The sequence below is a fragment of the Sceloporus occidentalis genome, unplaced genomic scaffold (assembly GCF_023333645.1).
Source record: "Sceloporus occidentalis isolate IW3139 unplaced genomic scaffold, rSceOcc1.0.p SCAF_5, whole genome shotgun sequence".
Lineage (NCBI taxonomy): Eukaryota > Metazoa > Chordata > Lepidosauria > Squamata > Phrynosomatidae > Sceloporus > Sceloporus occidentalis.
Genome location: NW_028316985.1, coordinates 80,135,652 through 80,156,856, shown reverse-complemented (window position 1 = coordinate 80,156,856; position 21,205 = coordinate 80,135,652). Strand labels below are relative to the sequence as shown.

Here is a 21,205-nt window from a genome sequence, read left to right as displayed (position 1 = left end):
GTGTAATGGATAAAAAGGAATTAGTCAGGAAAGAAAATAATTGCATCTATGCAATCTAGAATCCTGTGGTCAAAGGAAGGAGGGACAGTTGTCAACACATCAGTCACTCCTCTGTGCCTAAAATAGCTTGCTCCCCCTCACATGTCAACATTGTTCCCCATGCCTCCTGGTGATCGTGGCTAGGGAAAGATTTAGATTTATTTATTTTTTTTAAAAATCAACACCAATTTGGCAAGTGAGGGTCTAATGAAGACTTTCATTTGTTTTTAAAATGTGCAGACAGAACAACTGACAGATCGATTACTACTTCCAACTGCTCTAGAAAATAACAAAGTGGATTGTTACTAACACCAGTATTCTTTAATGCACATGTTAGCCATCACAAAGAAGTGAAATCTTACCATTAGCTTGGCCTGTTGGGATTTAACACAGGAATAAGCTCTAAAGGTGGTTGGTGTGCACTTGTGCAAGCAGGATTTCAATATTTTGATGAGGGGATTTATAAAACCAGGCTTGATATTATGAAAGGGGGGAAAACTCTCAGACAGTGCTTCCTATAACATGTTGTGGAGGGAGGTTTTCCAAAAGTGTCCCTTATTTTATTCTTTTTTCTTCTGTAGAGTGATCAAATATCATAGGAACTCTCTTTATATTATCCTGCCTATGTCCAAAGTTGTTCAGCTTAGTCTGCATCCACATTGCAGTATTAGTGCAGTCTGACACTGTTTTAACCACCATGGCTCCATTCTATGGAATTCTGGGATATGTAGTTTTGTGAAATATTTAGCCTTCTTTGTCTGAGAGGTCTGGTGCCACAATAAACTACAAACCCCATGATTTCATAGGATAGAGCTATGACAGTTAACACAGTGTCAAATTGCATTAATTTTGTGGTATGGCAGCAGCTTTAGATTCTTTCCTGAATGTTTTTTGCAAGGGACGTATATTATGTAGTGTAAAGGGAGAGGGACTTTTTGAATTGGTGTCCTGATTCTGTAATGCCGTCTTCACAGAGAGATTACTGGTGCTAATCAGCACCAGATTAAAGCATTCTTAGTTTCCATTCATTTTACTTACAGTATTGATATTTTATTTATTTAATGCATCTCCCAGCTGCTTTTCAAAAGTGTCAATGAAATTATATCAACTGGGTATTACTGATTTTAGTTCCTATGATTCCAGGTTGTCCCAGACTCAATATGGAAAGTGATGCCTCTGGGATTCTAGATCACAAATTGGGTCTTGCTTGCTTCTTCCCATTTTATATGTTATTCACTGGAGACAGTAAGGATACCATTCTGTCTTGTCTGATTTTGACTGCTAAGCAGGGTCAGGGCTGTTTAGTAACTGGATGGAAGACCACCAGAGAATACTAGGGATCTTGAGGTAGAGCTATGAAAGGATTCCACCTGGAACCTTGTATTGCTGAAGCCAGACAGAGTTGACAACATCAGGCTAGATGGACTAATTGGTTTGACTAAATCCAAATTTGTGGTCTTGTGTCTGCAGGTTTCACTAAGTTAGGTGCGAACTACAGTTGCTAGGCTGTATAATTGCTGCTGTTGTCCCACAACACAACTGATGCACCAGCAACTGTTTCAAACTATGTGATATACTTAGGACAATATGTCTGCATGTGTTGTTCTTATGCTTTGATGTCACAGTCGTGGTCTGTAGCATAAAACTCCAATAAATATTCATAGAGTCATCTGTAGAACCGAGGCAGATTTTCTCCAAATAAGAAGTGCAATATTCTTCTAATGCAGCAGACTTCATTCAAAAATCTCATCTGAGACCATTATATGGTTGACCAGCTAGCATATCATTAACACAGACAAAAACGCTTGGGCCCCTCTATGGAGAGGGTAAATTAAACATGCAAGCCCCCCTGCAGAACCAAGGGCATTGTGTACAAAGAGCCAATGAATTTGCTTTTTAGCTGCATCACTTGACCTGCATCTGAGCTTTGTGTAACTGAAGAGCTCCATTCAAGCTGTTCCAGGCAAGAAAAGCAGGAGCTTTTCCCAAATAGTTTCAAAAAGCCCACCCCACAAACCCTCCAAGTTTCCTAACTTTGCTTAAGCATTGTAACGTTTATGATTTGTAACATCCACATTTGAAAGCCCTGGAAACATTTTGGTGAAGGGGTTCATTTTTATTATATGGAAATATGAATTTGTTGATGTTTACTGGGCGACAGGTCACTTGACCAGTATGATGTCATACAGAGAGACAGACATTTAGATCACTTAATATTCCTGGGCTCCTTCTGCCCCATATAATTCTCCGACTGTCTAGGTCAGGCATCTGCCATCATAAAACCCCAATGTCCTGAGCATCAAGAATGAAGAATGAAAGAGATTTGTATGCAGAGGCAGATTATTTGGATCATCTGACTCTTATGTCCTTTCTCCGACATAGATGCACTGATCCTGTTGTACCTATTTCAACACATGTGGCACATATTTTGAAACTCACATTTCCAGAAATCTTCAAAACCACAGCCATAGGCCTCTGCTAAAATGACTGTATATGCTTATAAATTAATTACGTTCAGTCTATAGTGTTCATAAATTTCATCTGAGATTTATGTATGTATTTGCATATCAATGTTATTTGAGATACACTTTTCTTTTTCGCCAGATTGAACAAGACAATATGTGGCAAAATTAGGAAATAAGAAGCGGGCAGAGACTGGAAAAGACTAGCATGCTTAACCACATTAAATAATATTACTCTTAGCAATATATACATAGGATACTCTTTCAAAGATGCTTTGGCTGCACAAATGCTAGTACCACTAGAGTTGTAAAGCTGCTCAACAGAGACCAGGTGCACAGTATAAAACACTGTAGAAAGACAATCTCACAAGCACACTATATGTGATATACTGTTAGACACTCATTTCAAATTTACCAAGAATTGAATTTTTCAAAAGTGACTACCTTATGAAACTTAACAACATGTTATAATGTATAGTGACAGTTGATCTGCAATTCATAAAATCCACATGTATATTCAATTCACACTGAAACAGATGTTATTTTCAGTCACAGTCTTGTTACAATAATCTTCTCCAATGATACTGTTTATACAGATAATCCTACTCAATCCTTTAATGAATTAGTTCTGTACCCATCAGGATTTAATATCTTGAATTCTATCTCTCTCTGCATCTGAGTATTAGTGACACTTGAACCAGAAATGGCAAAAATACTATACAAAATTTTCTCAGCACATCTATAGCCCTTTCAAATGTTCATACTGAATGAAGGAGACAGAATTTGATGTTGTTGTTTTTAATGTTCCTCTGTGTGTCTTTCAGGTTCTCTATAAGTCTCTTATAGTAATATTTAAATTAATTCCTGGAAGCAATTGTGTACGCCCTTTCCACGTAATCGTCACCTCACTGAGATCAAAAATATCATGTTGCTAGCCCACTTTATAGTTTCCACATATCATGGAAACACTATGAGCAGGATTCAATGTACTTTGTCCAGAATTGGTGATACTACTCTTTCATTCCTGCAGAACTTCCCCCACTGTGCTCTATAAATCTGTTCTGTAGGACTGCGAAAATTTATGGATCAGGTATTTGGCAGCACAGAGGGTTCTGGTGGGAGGCAAAAAAAGTTTTGATTCTGCTGGCACTGGACAAAGTATTATATACTTCGGGATCTTAGTCTAGGGGATGAAGTTACAGATAAACAACTCGCACACCCTGCATAATATACATAGGGCATAGGGCAGTCCACTATGCTAAAAGGGCTTTTTAGAACATGCCTTATGTTGTCTAAAACATAAACAGCTGTGGCTCTAAACACATTCACTAGGAAGTAAGCACCTCCAAACTCACTGCAGCTCATTTCTGAACAAACAAATCTATAAATTTACAAATATGTTTGCAAAATCTTAATTATAGTTTTTTGTGGGGTTTTCAGACTAATGTGGCCATGTTCTGGAAGAGTTTATTCCTGATGTTTCACCAGCATCTGTGGTTGGCAACTTCAGAGAATGCTGGCATGGGAGTGAGTTGGTATAAACACACACACACACACACACACACACACACACAGTGTGACCCTTGGTTGAGAGGAAATGATTTGCATTTAAATCTCTGTTTTGGTCTGTTGTTGAATGGCGAGGCCTCAGAGTGTCTATTTAATTAATGATCCATTATCTTCTGAGCCTGGGTGGTTTTCATGTCATGGGCTGGGTCTTGATTTTGGTTTTTTCAGGACTGGTAGCCAAACATTGGCCCTAAACAGACGGGCACTTTGTGCCAGCTTGGGGCTGAAAGTAGGGCTCAGTCAGGCTGGGCGTCCACACACACCCAGCCCTACTTTTGTCACCCGTGTGCCATGCTGGAGTGCACCCATCAACATGGGGCACGCCATGATGATGCATGGACATCGGAGCACCCAAACGGCGCTCCACGCAAGGCGCCCCTTCCGAGAAACTGCATTTGGCAAGTTCTTTTTGCTCCTGAGAGGGAGCGAATCGTTGCCGCAGCGTCTGGTCGCCACGGCAATGATCCGAGGCAAAACGGTCAAACCCCCTTGTTTACTTTAAGCATTTCTTGTCCAGGTGTTTATGGATTTCAATGGCTTCCAGTGCTTTCAAACAGCATTTCATGCCCCAAACAGTTTTGCTACTGCTGATTTTTCTGGCTGACCTCAGTCTGCAGTGTCTCTTGTGTTCCTTGATTCATGTTTGGAAGCTGTGTTTGGTGGTACCGATGTAGACGATGTAGACTATGCATGGTATGCAGTAAACCCCTGTGGCTGTGAGATGGTCTCTCCTGTCCTTCACTGTGTGCAGCATTTGCTGGATTTTCTTGGTTGGTCTGTAGATCATCTGGAGGTTGTGTTTCCTCACCAGTTTCGATATTCTGTCTGTGACTCCTTTGATGTATGGTAAAAATACCTTCCCTTTGGGTGGTTGTTTGTCTTCACGCTTATGGGTTTTTAACTGTTTTTTTAATCAATGCATACCCAAAAGACACATGCTGATAATGATTATGAATCTCTCTTGCTGTTCTTGTTATTGTTGTGTGCTTTTAATTTATTTCCAACTTAGGATGACCCTAAGGCAAACCTATCATGATTTTTTTGACAGAATTTGTTCAGAGAGGGTTTGCCTTTGCCTCTTTCCAAGGCTGAGAGAATGTGCCTTGCCCAAGGTCACCCAGTGGGTGTCCATGGGCAAGCTGATCCCTAGTCATCAGAGTCCTAGTTCAGTGTTCAAACCACTACACCACACTGCTCTCAGCTACAACTACAAAGGTGGGTGAGCGACTTTAACTCACTGGCAAAGCAAATGCTTTGCAAGCAAAGGCCCTAGGTTTAACGTCACAAATTTGTTGGCCTTTTTGAACAATTATTATCAAGTGCCATCAAATGTCTTTGGATGAGAACTTGGGGAACATCTCTTAATTCAAAATAGATTATACAAAGCTGAAGAAAACCAAGTTGCTTAAGTGGTCCTTTGAGTGGTCATCTGTACCCCCACACAAATGTGTTTTGCACCTGCATAGTGACTCCAGTCAGAATGTTCTAGAGCTAAACAGCTTGCTGGGAAATCCTGTTCTCTCCTGCCTACTGCACATGTCCCAGTCCACTAAGCTACTATCCCTCCAGTTTCCAAATACACCGTGAAATATACAGGGACCTGAAAGAGGGGAGATAGGGAGGGCTTGTGTGAGCACAGAAGACTACTCAAAGAACCTCAGTTACAGGTAAGCAACCTCTTCTTCTTCTTCATGGTCTCAGTGCCTCACACAAACTGTGAAGCTAACCAGAAGTTGGTGGGTCAGTCACTGAAAAACAGAAGAAAGCACATAATGCTCAAACTAGGCATCCATCTTGGGTCTGCAGTCCAGTCTATAATGTTGTATAAACGGTTACAGCTGTGATTAACTAGGTGATGGCTTTGCATAGCTCAGGCAGGGGAACTCAGCAAAGCCACACTGACAAATAAGCCACTGCCCTGCTGGAATGTTCTTGTAGTCCAACCAGATATAAACTGGTTAGCCATTTCATAAGCGAGTCTAACTGTATCATCCATTTGGAGAATCATTGTGAAGACACCTGTTGTCCCCTTTTTTTAGGCCAACATAACAAACAAATAGTCTGCTGGAGCAACAAAATACTGTTGTATGCTAAATGTAAAAGGCCTGTGCCTTCTCACATCTAGACACCACAAGGATCTTTGAGGATCTGAAGGTGGTCGTGAAAAGAAAATACAGAGGACAATGTCCTGACTGACAGTCTTGGTGGTTGCCATAAGACCTAGGAGCCTCTGAATTGTGATTTTCTCATATGATAAAGGTGTGACTGGCCTTAAGTCAATACCATTTATATGTTTTCATACCTGACTGTGGCTGAAATTTAAGAAGTAGCCATCTATTTTTGCAAACTGATAAAAGAATCACCTCTTGTTAAAAAGCATTTCTGACTGTAGGAACTTCAATCATTTTTCAGGCACCTTAAAGCCAAACCATAAATATCACTACTATTAATAACTCTGGAATAACAACTATTTTGAGATTACCATCTAAATGATTAAAGTGGAGTTTACCTAGGATGTTTAGTGAGTTCTATTTTCCAGAGGATAACGGCAAGATAGCGAGAGACTGGCGCATAGTGGAGTCCATTATCATCTCAGAGTACAGTATGATTGTGGTCACATAACAGGTGGTTGCTATCATTATACAAAACCTGTTTTCAAGAAGGAAATGAGATAATCTATCTTTCAGCTGCAGAGGCAGCCAGGACTGCAGGACATGTTATGTTGCCACATGAGAGACTGCAGAGGTTCAGCTATTTTTCTTTATGCTTTGTTCAAAACAAAGGGCTCAATTAGCCTGTCAAAGGCTTCTAAGACATTACCTACCAACTAAAAAACTACAGAATTCTTCTGGCCCTCAAATATCCCATTGGAATTAAAAAGGCCACACCTTACATTTTCTTTAAGGGGACGTAGTTGTTAAGATTTGTTCACATTGTGTAACTCTCTCTCTCTCTTTCTGTGTGTGTGTGTAACTGCGCGTAATATGACTGGGCATTTCCCACGAAAAAGACATGCTCAATTTAATTTTGGAGAAAGCTTCATTCTGTATTTAAAAAGAGAGATAATTTAGTCAGTTGATTAAAGATAACACGTTTTACAGGAAAGGGATCTGGAACAACATCAAAGATTTTAATTTCAAAATCAATCTACAAAATCAATCAAAGTCCTGTTTTCTTTTAAGATGCTTTGCAGGTGGTATAATAAGTCAAAGATACTTGTGCAGCTTTTAATTTTACAGTAAAATTCATCCAGAGTAGAAATAACACTGGAATTTAAAAATATTCTGTAATCTTTCATAGGGAATGCAAATCTGCAGTCGTTAAAGAGTTGGTTTCAGGGAGAGAAATTCACTTTCATGAAGTTGCACTTATGCTGAAGGAATCACTAAAACATACACCTTAGTTGCTTTAAATTTTATGGAGAAAAATAAAGACACTGGCTACTTAGAAAGCTATTATGGATATATCAGTTCATTTACACAATTGATTTTCTGACAGACCTGTATCTGAAAGACGTGTACCTCAATATGCAGCCCTTTGAAAATTTAGGGGTATGGATTGTGATTTGCATCCTTCTGGATCTTATTACATTCCACGCCACTTCCACAACTGTATATATATATATATGCTTTATATCTGAGCATTTATTAACACTGTAAGCAACCAAAGAAGTGGGTTTATATCTATGAAAGCTCATGCAAAAATAAAATCCAGTTAGTCTTAAAGGTGCTACTTCTTTGAATTTCAAACACATTTAAAAAGCAGCTGTAACCTCCATTTGAAAATAGGTTGTTACAAGCGTAAATAATTAAATAAAGAGGAAGGTAGCAAGATTAATATGGTAACAATATGACCATCACTACTGTCTAGACTTTATGGAAGTTCAGATACATTATAGTTCAATAGACAGAAGGTAGATCAAGACTGACTGGTCAATCTCTTAGTGATCTGAAATACATCACTTAAGATTTCAGTCTGGAATTTAGCAACAGAAATAATAACAAAAAGGCAATACAGCCCATGCAAACCTGCCCATTCAGTATAGACACCAGCTGTCTCAGATGGTAGAATTCAAAGATACAGCTTTTTTAGTCTGTAAAATCAGTATGTAAAGAGATCTTGTACCACCTTTGAGACTAACTGAAACTAACTAAAACTGAAACACTGGGCTCCTTGTTCTGACCTCTGAATGAGCAACTTGCCACTGCTGCTGCCACACCATGGGCATAGTGGGATGCATCTTAAAGCAAGAACACTACATCTTTGGCACTGAAAGGGGCAGACATTATCCAGACTATCCTCAGGCTTGGGGATTGGGTTCGGCATCATCCGAACAACACACCAAGAGAAAGAGGGGAGGCTGGTTCATTTCGCATATGCAGACAGAGCCCCAGACACAGATTTCAAAGATCACTTTAAAACACAATCGAAACACATCTTGTGAATAAATAATGGAAAATCAAGGTTTGATATTTGAAATTTATACTTTTTTGAACATTTTCAAACCGTGGATGCTTGAATCTGTGTATAAAAAATCCGTGTATAAGAAGGGCCGACTGTACTGAGAAGATCCCAACAACTGAAGACAAAAGAGCCAAAATTCCATCAAGATATTTAAAAGGTAGCTTTTAACATAGTTATTCAACAGTACAGTAAGACAAGTCAAATTGATATTGAAATTATCCAATGGTTAGCTATCCACTGAGGTGATATTTTGAGTATAAATAAGTTTAGTAGAACTGCAGCTATAAGCGACACCAGCTTGGATTGTTGTTGTTTTTAACAGAATGCTATGTGAACAATAGGGTTCTGGACCTGAGCAGCATACAGCACTGTGAGGGAAGGACCACCTTTTGATGGCCACAAGGAAAAGGAGACCGGATTCTCTTGTGTGCAGTGTAAAGTGCTGGGATACTGAGGGTGAGACAGCACCAAAGGCTACATAATGTCAGATCACCCCTCCATTTGCTTCCTTCTGATCATTCTTTCATGAAAACTGGATCTCACTAAGTCTTTTTGAATTATTTTCCCTCTCTTCATCTAAAATTTCTTTCCTTCTCCCTGTCCACTACTGGGTTTTTCACTTTCTTTGCCACTACACTGGTTGAGGGGGGAAGCTGTAAGGTGCTCTGAGCCTTAAGGGCCATGTGGATATCCCCCATGTGCTTCTCCGGGGATACAGGACAGGAGCAGCCAGGGCCGTGTGCTTCTTGTATGGCTTTCATGTGGGTGATCCCAAGACACCTCCTGCCCACACACACAATTGATAGGGATCGATGTGAATATGTTTAGGGAAACTGGGTATGGCAGATTGACACATTAATGAAGCATTTCATTAGAACAAAGAAGAGATATATGTAGCAAGGAAATGTTTGAATAGAAATTTAGAATGAAATGATGCTCATATTATTTGGGCAAAATTTATTTTTATTATGAAGTGGAGTTAAAGATTGCATGAAAAATGGAAACAGTGTAGAGTTGAATATAAATGTCACATCCTTTCCAAAGTATCTGCCTGCATATAATTTAAGTGAAGCAATACATCTGAATTATATTCTGATGTGTCTGAATAGTATCAAGTTTAGACATAACATCCCATTTATCTTGGCACAACCCATAATCCCTAAATTATCTCTGTCTTAGCAAAGCTCTCATGGTAAATTTTTTAAAAATCTGCAGACCTTGTTAAAACAAGAGTCAACCCATGAACTGTCTCTGAATATATATACTAGAGCTAGAAGTGTTGATCTCAGCTTCAATCACTTTGGGAATAAAGCCTTAAGGGCAAGTTGAGCTCATGATTTATCCTTCCTCATGCCAACCAACAGCCCATTAAGGCCTACTGAAAAGAGCCTGTAATACAACACACACTTTCCTATCATGCACTGAAAAGCTATTGCAAGCTTTTCTGACCTCACAGAGAACAAGGAAAGTATTTTTTCCTACCATGGTTCACTACACCTCAGAGTTGGTTGGTTTAAACCAGGCTGGTTTAAACCATGGTTTTAATCTTGGTTTAAATCAAATGACTTAAAAAAAAATTCCTTTTTTAATATTATTTTTCATTGTTTTTCTAAAGTCTGGATATTACTATTTTGCAATCTTCTTACTGATACAACAATTATTGAACTAAAACATTTTCACTTTTAACAGTCTATTGGCAGTTGTTCATTGTCAGACCATTATTCAGTGTCAGTTGCTTCTTTTTAATCACTTTATTTTATAGTGCAAAAAAATGCCATTCAGAAACAAAGCCTTCAATTAACATAAATTCAACCGAAACAACTTGCTTTGAAAGAGCACTTTTTAAAGAACACTTAAGCATTAATTTAAGCTAGTGGCCATAAATCTGAAATTCATTTTGCTACTTAACTAAAGGTCCTGTATATAGGCTTCTTGCTGGTCAATAAAATTCCTGAAGTTTTATTGAAAGATGTAAATCATACCAAAACCTAATAACTTTCGATTGTTAATGTTATAAAGTGTGAAAACATGGTTATGCAAGCTTTCTAATACATAAAATAATGCTTCACAGTATTAATATAATAAACAGGATTCCAATGTTTTCATTAAAGATTAATGCAAAAAAAAAAAAAAAAAGTTTAAACCAAAAAACCTGGGTTGGGGAGGTATTGTTTTGTTGTTGTTTTTCCAACCCTGGACTGGTATTTCAACACAAGTCCTCTGTTGACTTCATCCTTCTAATATTCAGGGACACACAACAAACTTTCTTCATGTCCCTGATTGGAAGTATGGGAATTGACTACAGGGAAGTATCCTATTTAGTGAAGGCATTCTGGCTCTGGAATGATCTCCACACATCAAAAGTCACCTGCACCCCACCTTCCCTTATATCATTTTGGTGCCAAGCAAAGATCTATTCCTTAAAATGTTCCCAGGCTTTAGAATCTTCCATACATTGCTTTTATAAGACATTACATTTCTTTTAACTCTGCTTTATCCTGCTTTTATGCTGTAGTGTTCTTGCTTTAATTTATTACTGAAATTTTTGTAAACCACCCCAAAGGCCTGTTGATAAATAAATAAACAAGCCAAAAAGCCAGCTATTCAATCTTTGATTATAAGCCTCAGTGCCTCTGTCTGGTCATACTGACTCCTTTTTCAAACAATCAATTAATTTTCTTAATGACAGAATCTAAGGTTTTAGAAGCAATATTGTTTCCCCATATACAAAGCTGCAAGATGGTTTTCTTGCCCATTTTCAAACCTGAATAATTATACTGCTAGAAGGCATCTATCAGTTGAACAAACAGCAAAGAATCATGAAAATGAGACCAAGTTTATTTTTAACTAATGTGTGTGGGATCACTTTTCCTTTTAAAGAATACCCTGGAGCTATCTCAAGGCCTTATCTTTTTGGCAGCTGCTTAAAATTCTAAACCAACAACCATACTATGAAATCCAGACTTTAGCTGATATATGCTCCTTTTCCCAGGCTTCTTGGCCAATGAGGAGGAATGGCTCAAGCAAAAACACTATGGATTACTTTATCATCTGTCGTTTTATCAGCATTTTATATTAAAGTTACTTTCTGTAACAACACCCAAAAGTAAAGTATGTGTTACCGACTGTAACAAAATGTATGAATGTCAAAGCAATCTACATGGAACAAGCTACAAATACTGTACTTGCTTCCATCTGTGCATCTATCCTATAGAAATATTGCAGTTTGACACCACTTTAACTGCCATGGCTCCATCCTACAGAAACCTGGGATTTATAGTTTTCTATAATTCTTTGTAAGAGAAGGGTAAAGACTCTGTAAAACTACAAAGCCCAGGATTCTAAAGAATGGAGCTACAGCACTTAAAGTGGTGTCAAACTGCATTATTTCTACATTGTAGATGCACTGCTGTTGCTTAGCTGTACCAACTAAGTAAAAGAAACCTGTAATAAAAGTAAATGTAGAAATCAGTTGGCTTTCTTCATAAAACACCTCAAGGCAGGCTGGCATAATGGCCTTGTTTGCACACAGTACTGAACCATGGTGGAGCATTATGGAGAGAACACTCAGGTCTCACACAGATACCTTTCCTGGTCTGACGAAGCCTTGATGAGAAGTCTGTAAATTTTAGCTACTCCTTTAGATTACCTACAGCTTGTGATATCTGAATCTACACAAATTTAAGTTAATTTCTACTATGGGTCATTGAAACAAAGCCAACTTCAAACCATGAATTATGAAGATGGCAAAAACCATGCAAAAGCCAAATTAAAAGACAATTTTAAAAGTCCAATTCTACACAGAAAAGTACAGCCAGAGCAACCTCCTTTGAGAGGAAGTTACACAACTGAGGGGCTGCCACAGAGAAAGCTCTATTTTGTACAAACAAAACAAAATTTTGTTACAGAAAGTAGCTTCAGTATAAAATGCTTATAAAACAACAGGTGGTAGGACAGGTAACAGGGCCGAAAATCTCAAATTCTAGATGGGCTCACAATGAAGAAGGTAGTCTTTTAGACATTCTGAATCAAAATCAGTATGTGAATTGATAATGGAAACAAATTGGAACCAATACAATTGTTGACCACTGACATGTACTCTCTAAATAAATGTTGGGAGTCATGTGCACTTTCAGATGTTTTGGACTGCAAGTTCCAGCAGTCCTAGTGTACATAGCTAATAATGAAAAATGTCAGGAAATATACCCCTACAACATCTAGAGGGTTGCATTACTCTCACCCCTGCTGTAAAGGTTAAGACAAACAGCAGTCTAGTCCATGCATTTTTCATTAGTTGTAGCTTTTGAACAGTTAACTGTAGCTAGAAAACAAAATTATACTGGAACAAATGAACAGAACTGTAGCTTCTGAACACTTTTCAGTGACAACCCTACATCATACATGCTACAGTAGTCTAACCGAGAAATAATTTAATTAAGTATAACTTGTTTAGGGTTCAAGGGTACAAAGTGCAGACTTCTTGCAGCTCTTCATTGTACTTTTCACCCCATCACCACATTTAAAACTTTACAAGGTCCACTGCACCCTGTTTTGCCAGGAGTGAGCAAAGTGCAGCCCTTTTGGACCCTAAAGTGCAGCCTTGAATTCTCCAGAATCCTCCCAAAAATTCCAGTCATTGTTGCTTTGTGCCTTCAATCTGATTTACGGCAACCCCATCATAGGGTTTTCTTGGCAAGATCTATTCAGAGTATGATTGCCATATTCCAGTCCCTCATAGCCAGGCACCTAATTAGTGTATTATGCAAATTATTATAAGTATGCATATTATTAATTTGCATTCTGATTATGCAATTCAATTAATTAATCACTGCACTTTTTCTACCATTATGTTTCAACCACAGTGCCACCACATTCCCACTACCAAGCTAAGAGCTCTTTTTTCCTTCTTTTCCCCCCAGCTAGTGTGAAGATAGAGGGCTTCCAAGCAGCCCCAGAGAGTAAAGAGACTAAGAGAGTAAAGAGAAGTTCCACCATGCTGGCCTAGGCCTAGCATGGTTGCTAACACAATCATCACACAACACAAGCCCATCTCTGCTCACCCCCTTTCCTTTCATATCTTCTGGGACTGTCAGGGGAAGAAGATAGCAAATGGAAGAGTAAGGTGGCAATACTATGCTTGTGCAGTAGCAACCAGAGCCTACAAGTCTCCTTGCATGCTTCATCACCACTGTCACATTTTAACCTACCCATCAGCCTGCAATGGAGGTGAAATCCTGGATTTACTGCTTCAAGTGGCCCAGCTAGCCCCAGCCAGGGCATTTTTTAGTCCCTTCAATCTGGGATATCCTGGTTTTCTGGGACAAATGGCAACCCTAATTCAGAGAAAGTTTGTCACTTCCCTCCTCTAAGACTGGGAAAGTATGACTTGTGCAAGGCCACACAGTGGGCTTCCATAGATAAGCAGGGATACCCACCCTGGTCTACCAAAGTCGTAGTCCAACACTCTGACAACTGCATTATGCTGTCTCAAAGTCCCCAGCCTCCATGCTAAACACAGAGGTTTTGTCCTCTTGAAATGCCTCCCAAAAAGAAAAGAGATAATGAATTGGCCAGACACAAAATGGAAGTGATGCAACCAGAAATGGTAGGACCGGAAGTGGCATGAGAAATGGCCATAGTTTCCTCCACAGTTGCCCACCTTGGACATAGTGGAAACAATTTCATCACCTTTTTTGCCACTCCTCAAGCTTTATTTGGGCTGTCCCCCCCCCCCATTGGAAGTTTCTAGTTAATTCTACTGTAGTTTCTAGTTTCATCTGGGAGGATAATAATAATAATAATAATAATAATAATAATAATAATAATAATAATTTCTTACCCGCCTCTCCCCATGGATCAAGGTAGGGGACAACAACAATTAAGATCGCTTAAAAAACATCACTTAAAACATACATTAATTTAAAAGGACAAATAAGATGGGCACATATTAAAATAATTCACATCTAAAATTCATCATTTAAAATTCACAATTTAAAAATAATATGGATAAGCCGGCCGGAAGTGACTGGTCTTGAATGCTCTTTTAAATTCAGACAGCGTATTCAGATGATGAATCTCTTCTGGCAGGTCATTCCACAGTCTAGGGGCAGCTGAGGGAAGTCTCATGTAAGGGCAGGGAGTATGGTGAAATTATGCTAGTGACCCCTAAAAGATATGAGGGGCTTTTTAAAGTTTTATTTAAAAAAAAACATATTAAATTGATGAAGTTGGGGGAAGTCTTCTCAAGTGGTGGGGTTGTATGTGTCGCCCCCAGACTTCTTGAATTAAGACCATTTCAGTTTACAAAAATATTATCAAAACATTGTGCCTTACCTTGTTGTAGTACTGCACCTGAACCGAATGCCACTGTCCATCACTAACGCCTCCTGGAACAAATGGAGCAACCGTTGTAGTGGTTTCCCCTGAAGCATTACATGGAAAAGGAAGAAAAAGAGTACATCTTAAAGGCTTAACTTCTCAACATTTTCATTTGTGTGATTAATGAATCAATCAGAAAACATAAAAAACTGAACAAAGAGATTAATATCTTCTTCCTCTCAAAGTAAATGTGCCAAGAGCACAGCTAGGGAGGTATTTGCTTTCTTCAAAGGCAGCTATAAACACGTATTCCTTCTTAAAATGTATACCTCACCTTTCACTGCAATTATACTTTCAAGGGCAGTCCAAATCAAGATAAAAACATTTCAAAATATTTAATAAATAGATATCACATATAACAAGGAGAAACAACTACAGTGAATAAAATAATATTTTAAAACCTCAATATCAGTTCACAGGTGCACAGAAACAATTCTTCAACACGACAACTCAAACTTAAATATCTCAGTCACATGGCAGATGGCCAAATTACATGTCCTTAACAGATAGATCCAAATCCTCAGCATGGCTCTCTCCTTGATTCCAATGTGTTGTATCTGTCACACTGTTGGAAACTTCTTCACCCAATCTTGCAAGAATCTGCACATTTATATGTGAAGAGATAGTCCATTAGGCCCGAGCTATTCAAAGACAATTGCCAGCACCATGACTTGTGTCTGGAAATGAAGTAATTGTCAGTGCCTCTGTTGCAATATAGGAGTCATAAAGTACATGTTCCTTCGGATACTTACACACAAACAGTCCTGCTGTCACATTATAGACAAGATGGAAAGCACATTTGGTTAGCGTGGTGCAGGGTTTTGAGTGCTTTGACTGCGAGCGATTCCAGCGATCAGGGTCTGTTTCCCAGCTTGGCCATGAAACCCACTGGGTGACTTTGAGTAAGTCACACGCACTCAGCCTCAGGGAAATGCAATGGCAAAACTCCTTTGAACCAATCTGGCCAAGAAAAACCCATGATAGGTTCACCTTAGGGTCACCAAAAGTCAGAAATGACTTGAAGGAGCACAACAACAGTAACACCCGTACATCCAGGAGGAATGTCAAAAGAGTGCTGCAAAACTGGTTTTTCAGGGGACTGCCAACCCATCTAACACAATTGGAGAAAGCACTATGTTGGGCTGATTTGAAATGTTAGTGGCATGCAGACCATTTCTGTGAATATAACAGACGTGAAAACAGCTACTGTTAACTTGATGGCCTGCAGAAATGAGTAACAAAAACACTAGTAAAGATGTGTTATAAATGAGGGAAAACCGTATGCAAAAAATGTCAGTTGCATGTATTGTTGTTGTGCTCCTTAAAGTCAACTTTGACTTATGGCAACTCTATCATTGCATTTTCTTGGAAAGGTTCAAGGTTTACCATTGCTTTCCTCCTGGCTGTCAAAGTGTGACTTGACCAAAATCACCCAGTGGGTTTCCATGGCATAACAAGGATTCAGGTCTCCTAGAGTCTTGGTCCAACACTCAAATCATTACACCAAGCTTCCTCTGAAATGGCATCCAACGTACAATATATATATATATTTAGTTGCTTCAGAACTAGAAATATGTGATGTGAATTGATATGTTGTATTCAACTGCATGCAGACAATATGTAAGTTTAGATCACATCCTCTTGCCTTTTGAGTCCATCAGACATCCAAGATCATCTGCAGAGGCCCTTCTCTCTGTCCCACCAACCTTCTTAGGCTCAGATTACAAAGGAGAGGCCTTCTCAGTGCTTGGCTACTCCCAAAGTTGGGAATTCCCTCTCTGAAGTGGCTAAGATGGCCCTGTCCTTGTTCTTCCATCATCAAGTCAAAACATTTTTATGCAGGTTTTTACAAGCCAACTAGGGCTGCACTTTTAATATGGTGCAGTGCTGTTATAGCCTTTTAATGAATTTTAATATTTCAATGTCTAATATTTTAACTTTATAAGTTGTTTAATGCTTTTACATAGTTTTAAATTTGAATTATTTTAAATATGTTGTTAGCCATCTTGAGTTCCATTATTGGGAGAAAGGTGGGATATAAAGGAATAAACAACAACAACAACAATTTTCTGAAACAACTGGTAACCCTGAAAATGTACTGTTGTTATTGTGTGACTTCAAGTCGTTTCTTACTTATAGCGACCCTAAGGAAAGACTATCATGGTGTTTTCTTGGCAAGATTTGTTCAGTGGAGGTTTGCCATTGCCTTCCCTTGAGGCTGAGAGCCTGTGACTCGCCCAAGGTCACCTAGTAGGTCTCATGGCAGAGCTGGGAATTGAACACTGGTCTTCAGAGGCTGTACCTGCACTGCAGAAATAATTCAGTTTGGCACCACTTACCGACCATAGCTCAATACTATGGAATTCTGGGAAATGTAGTTTTCTGAGGCACTTGGTATTCTCTGTGCAAGGGCTCTGGTATCACAACAAACTACAGTTACCAGAATTCTATAGCACTGAGCCATGGCAGTTAAAATGGTATCAAACTGGATTATTTCTGCAGTGTGGATGCAGCCACATTTCCTGACAAAATGTAAACATGAGGAACAAACACTGATAAAGAAAACAGTTGCTACCCATTCTTCTGATTTTCTTTCTTCATGATGGAAAATTGTAAGACTTTCAGATAAGGTGCTGAGGAACAAAGAAAATATTTGTCTTCTTTGAAAAAGCTGCAGAGAGTCTAACCCTGCAATGAATGACATTGCTTCCTTCCTTTCCTATTTAAATGTCTTTTAAAGATTGGATTTGATAAAGCACAGAACTTCAGATTAGTTCTGCAGACCAGTAAAACCAGCTGGGTGACTATTCATTGCTATTCTGAGGTAATACCAAAACAAATATCTACAGCAAAAGTACACAAAGTCCTGTCAAACTGAACAGGTTGAGGTTTGTCATGAATAACTACTTGGAGAATAGTTCCCATTACAGAAGGAGAAGAAGAAAAGAAAGAAAAGGGGAAATTAATTATAAAATAAACTACTATATATTTCTGGTTGTATTAATGCAAACATTTACTTCAGTTTAACACACACACCTGGTGAGTTAATACAGCAAGATATTAAGCTGAGAGAAGAACACAAATATTGCCTGTCTTTAAACATGATGAATAGGCTAACCTCTTTGTTGTTTGTTTTCATGAGCATTAGAGAGCTATAGTTCACTGTTCCGCTTTCTCTTATATCTCCACCTAACATACTGGCTGGCTAGCAGTACTGTCAGCAAGCCTTGGTCTTCTGTTTCATTAATGATCACACTTTCCCCCCATAAATCTGTGAAAATGTCTCAACAACAGCCTCTAATTCTACTTCTACTATCTTGTTCATTCAAATACAATAAATTGCACTGTGCAATATATGGATCCTTACTGGAATTGGTACTTTCTAACTTGTTCATGAATGACTTGGAGTCAGGGGTGAACAGTGTGGGGACCAGATTTGCTGATGACACCAAACATGTTAGGATAAAAAATGGACTGTAAAGAAGACCAACTTTTCTAAACTTGAGAAACAAGTGTTAAGTGGTGCCTTGTTGTGTGCATCTTTAAGTCATTTCTGACTTATGGCGAGCCTAAGATGAACTTATCCTAGGATTTTCTTAGCAAGGTTTGTTCAGAACAAGCTGGCCATTGCCTTCCCCTGAGGCTGAGAGTGTGTGACTTGCATATAATGTAAAAAAAATATCCTGGTGACAGATCTACAATGATGAGATCTGACCTAGTAGCATATGACTAAAAAGGAAGGAAGGAAGGAAGGAAGGAAGGAAGGAAGTTCTTGTAGATGTGATGAACGGGGTCATCTCAAAGTGTGGTGAATATTAAAAAAGAAGAAAGAATATTAAATATATATTGAATATTAAAAAATAAAAAAGAGGAAGAAACAAGGTAAATTACATGTTGGTTAGAATTAGAAAAGAAATTGCAATAAAAGTGCTAATACTGTACTGTCCTTGCATAAATCTATGGTACAACCATGTGTGGAAAAGAATATTGCAGAGCTGGATGTGGTATAAAAAAGGACAGCCAAAATGATCAAACGGCTGGAACAACGTCCCTATGTTTGGAAGTGTTTTCATCCAGAAGAAAAAGACTGTAAGTGGAGATATGGTAGAAGTATGTAAGATTATGTATAGTATACAGAGACTGGATAGACAGATCAGCCTTGGTTAGCACTTGGATGGGAGAACATGCCAGATGCTATAAACTATATTTAAGAGGAAAGAATTAGCAAAACTACTCTGAGTAATCCTTGCCTAAGAAAACTCTATGAAATTCATGGGTTTGCCATAAGTTGACCAATATGTCCAAGGCACATACACAAATACACATAGTTAAATTGTAGAATTTGCTACTACTACAAGATATAACTTGGATAGCGGTTGTTTTTTTTTTAAAGGCCTGTCAAATTCATGGAGGACTAGCTGCTGCTAGCCAGATGAATATTTAGTCCCTCCATTAACAAGGACATTGAGTCAGTTGTGGAGGGATGCCATTTTGCTCATATTGTGTTTGTGGCCTTCCCAAAGAAACAAGCTGGCCACCACGTAAACATTGTGTTGGACTGGACAGCCCTTTGGTATGATCCAGCATTATTTTAATGTTTTTCTATGGTCTTCCATCTTTCCCTACAAATGCTATCAGTAATGGTTTGGTTACAAAAACTCCAAAGAAACCCAAGTAACTTCAGCACATTCCATTCTGCAGTTCACACAGACAGCTGCTGACTGATGAAACATTTTGTGATTTACATTTGCATGTAAATCAGATGTAGGGTTATCTATTGTAATTTTTGCCAACCTGTAATTAACATCATCAACAAAAAAACACTGGCTCCTAGGTATACTTTTACCTAACTAGATGCAAATAACTAGTGGATAAATAGGTATGTATATCAGCATCCACAAGTAACAAAAACCAATCGATTCAAGGGCGCTTAGCTGACCAAGGATACCATCTGCATCCACAGTGGCTGTGAGCAAGGGATCATTTTACTACCACTAGATTTCAAATTCTGCCAAGACAACCTGTGACAGGCTTGTCTTAGAGTCACCATAAATCAGAAATGACTTGAAGGCAGAATCTGAAATCTAGTGGTAGTAAGATTTAAAAAGATTTCTCTTTTTAAATCAGAATGCATGATAAACAGGAAATGTTTTCATGGGTCATATTTTTCATAAAGTGGAGATACTGCAAAGCATGCAGATATGCCTGCAAAATTTAATATCTCAAATATCTTTGTGACTATGCAAAAGATGAATGTATGCATTAAGTGATTATGTTCTTTTTCTTTTTCCCCTCCATGTTTTACTGCAAAAATGCAAAGAGTTTCTGGCTATGCAGACATAAAGCAAGATAAGCTATTTCCTTTGCATCATTATCATTCTTTCTTAATACCTCTCCTTGTCTAGATAAAAATGCTTGAGGGTAACAGACACTGAAAAATAACTGATACCATCTAGATAGAAATCTTCTTCACCTACTATATACTATAGGTTGATTTCCAATTAGAGTTAACAAATATGGAAACCACTGCTTTGGGCAAAATGCTTTATCCATCTAATTATATCTCATGCATGAAAAGTGAATGAGAGTGCATTTAAGGACCTGACTTCTCATCTTCTCAAGTTCCTATTTGTAAAATCACACAGCTGCCATTATCTGCACATCACTTTGTGATCCTGAGACAGTTTGCATGACAACTTTTACAATAGTCCTATTTTGAAACTGAGACATAAAAATGTCAAAACCAGGCTTGGGGCAAGACTGATTTTGGCTTTTCATAACATCTTTAGCAATATCTTGTAATTAGAGATAGTACGGCTAATTTAATTTAATTAGGCAACAGGAACAACGTACTGTTGTTTTCAACCTACTGTTCGGTCTACAGTTGTTTTCAACCAACTGTTGAAACCTAGTCAAGGATGCCTTATCTGTTGAGAGAGCCTTCGCTGTTCATTACTATTATCTATTGAGTGATCCTTTGCTGTCACTACTGTTATTAAAGCAGTTACAGTCTGAATTTATTGCTTCATTCTTGTTTTGTTTTTGTTTCTGAAAACACTTGGGAGATCTGAGAACTAGAGAGTAAAATGATTTGATTACAAAATATAAACCAATAGTATTAGCCTAGTAATATTCAGAACTATCTGGCTATTCAATCAAATAAAATGATTTTCAAGAAGTAATGGATGATACTTACAAAATACCACATGCTTGCTTTATGTGCTGGCTTTTGTATTCTATTTTTGGCTCATTTGTTTACAGCACACTCTTACTGATATACACAGAGAACTTAG

General features: G+C 38.3%; 1 protein-coding gene across 3 annotated transcripts in view; it reads right to left on the bottom strand.

The window, feature by feature from the left end:
* The window catches only part of LOC149312363 (cadherin EGF LAG seven-pass G-type receptor 1-like), a 187,744-nt gene that overhangs the window by 75,711 nt on the left and 90,828 nt on the right, over positions 1 to 21,205 (bottom strand). For all 3 annotated transcript variants that reach the window (XM_089524468.1, XM_089524469.1, XM_089524470.1), the window contains exon 5: positions 14,868 to 14,956. In XM_089524468.1, the coding sequence (XP_089380594.1) occupies positions 14,868 to 14,956 (89 nt within the window). The remainder of the gene's footprint in view (positions 1 to 14,867; positions 14,957 to 21,205) is intronic.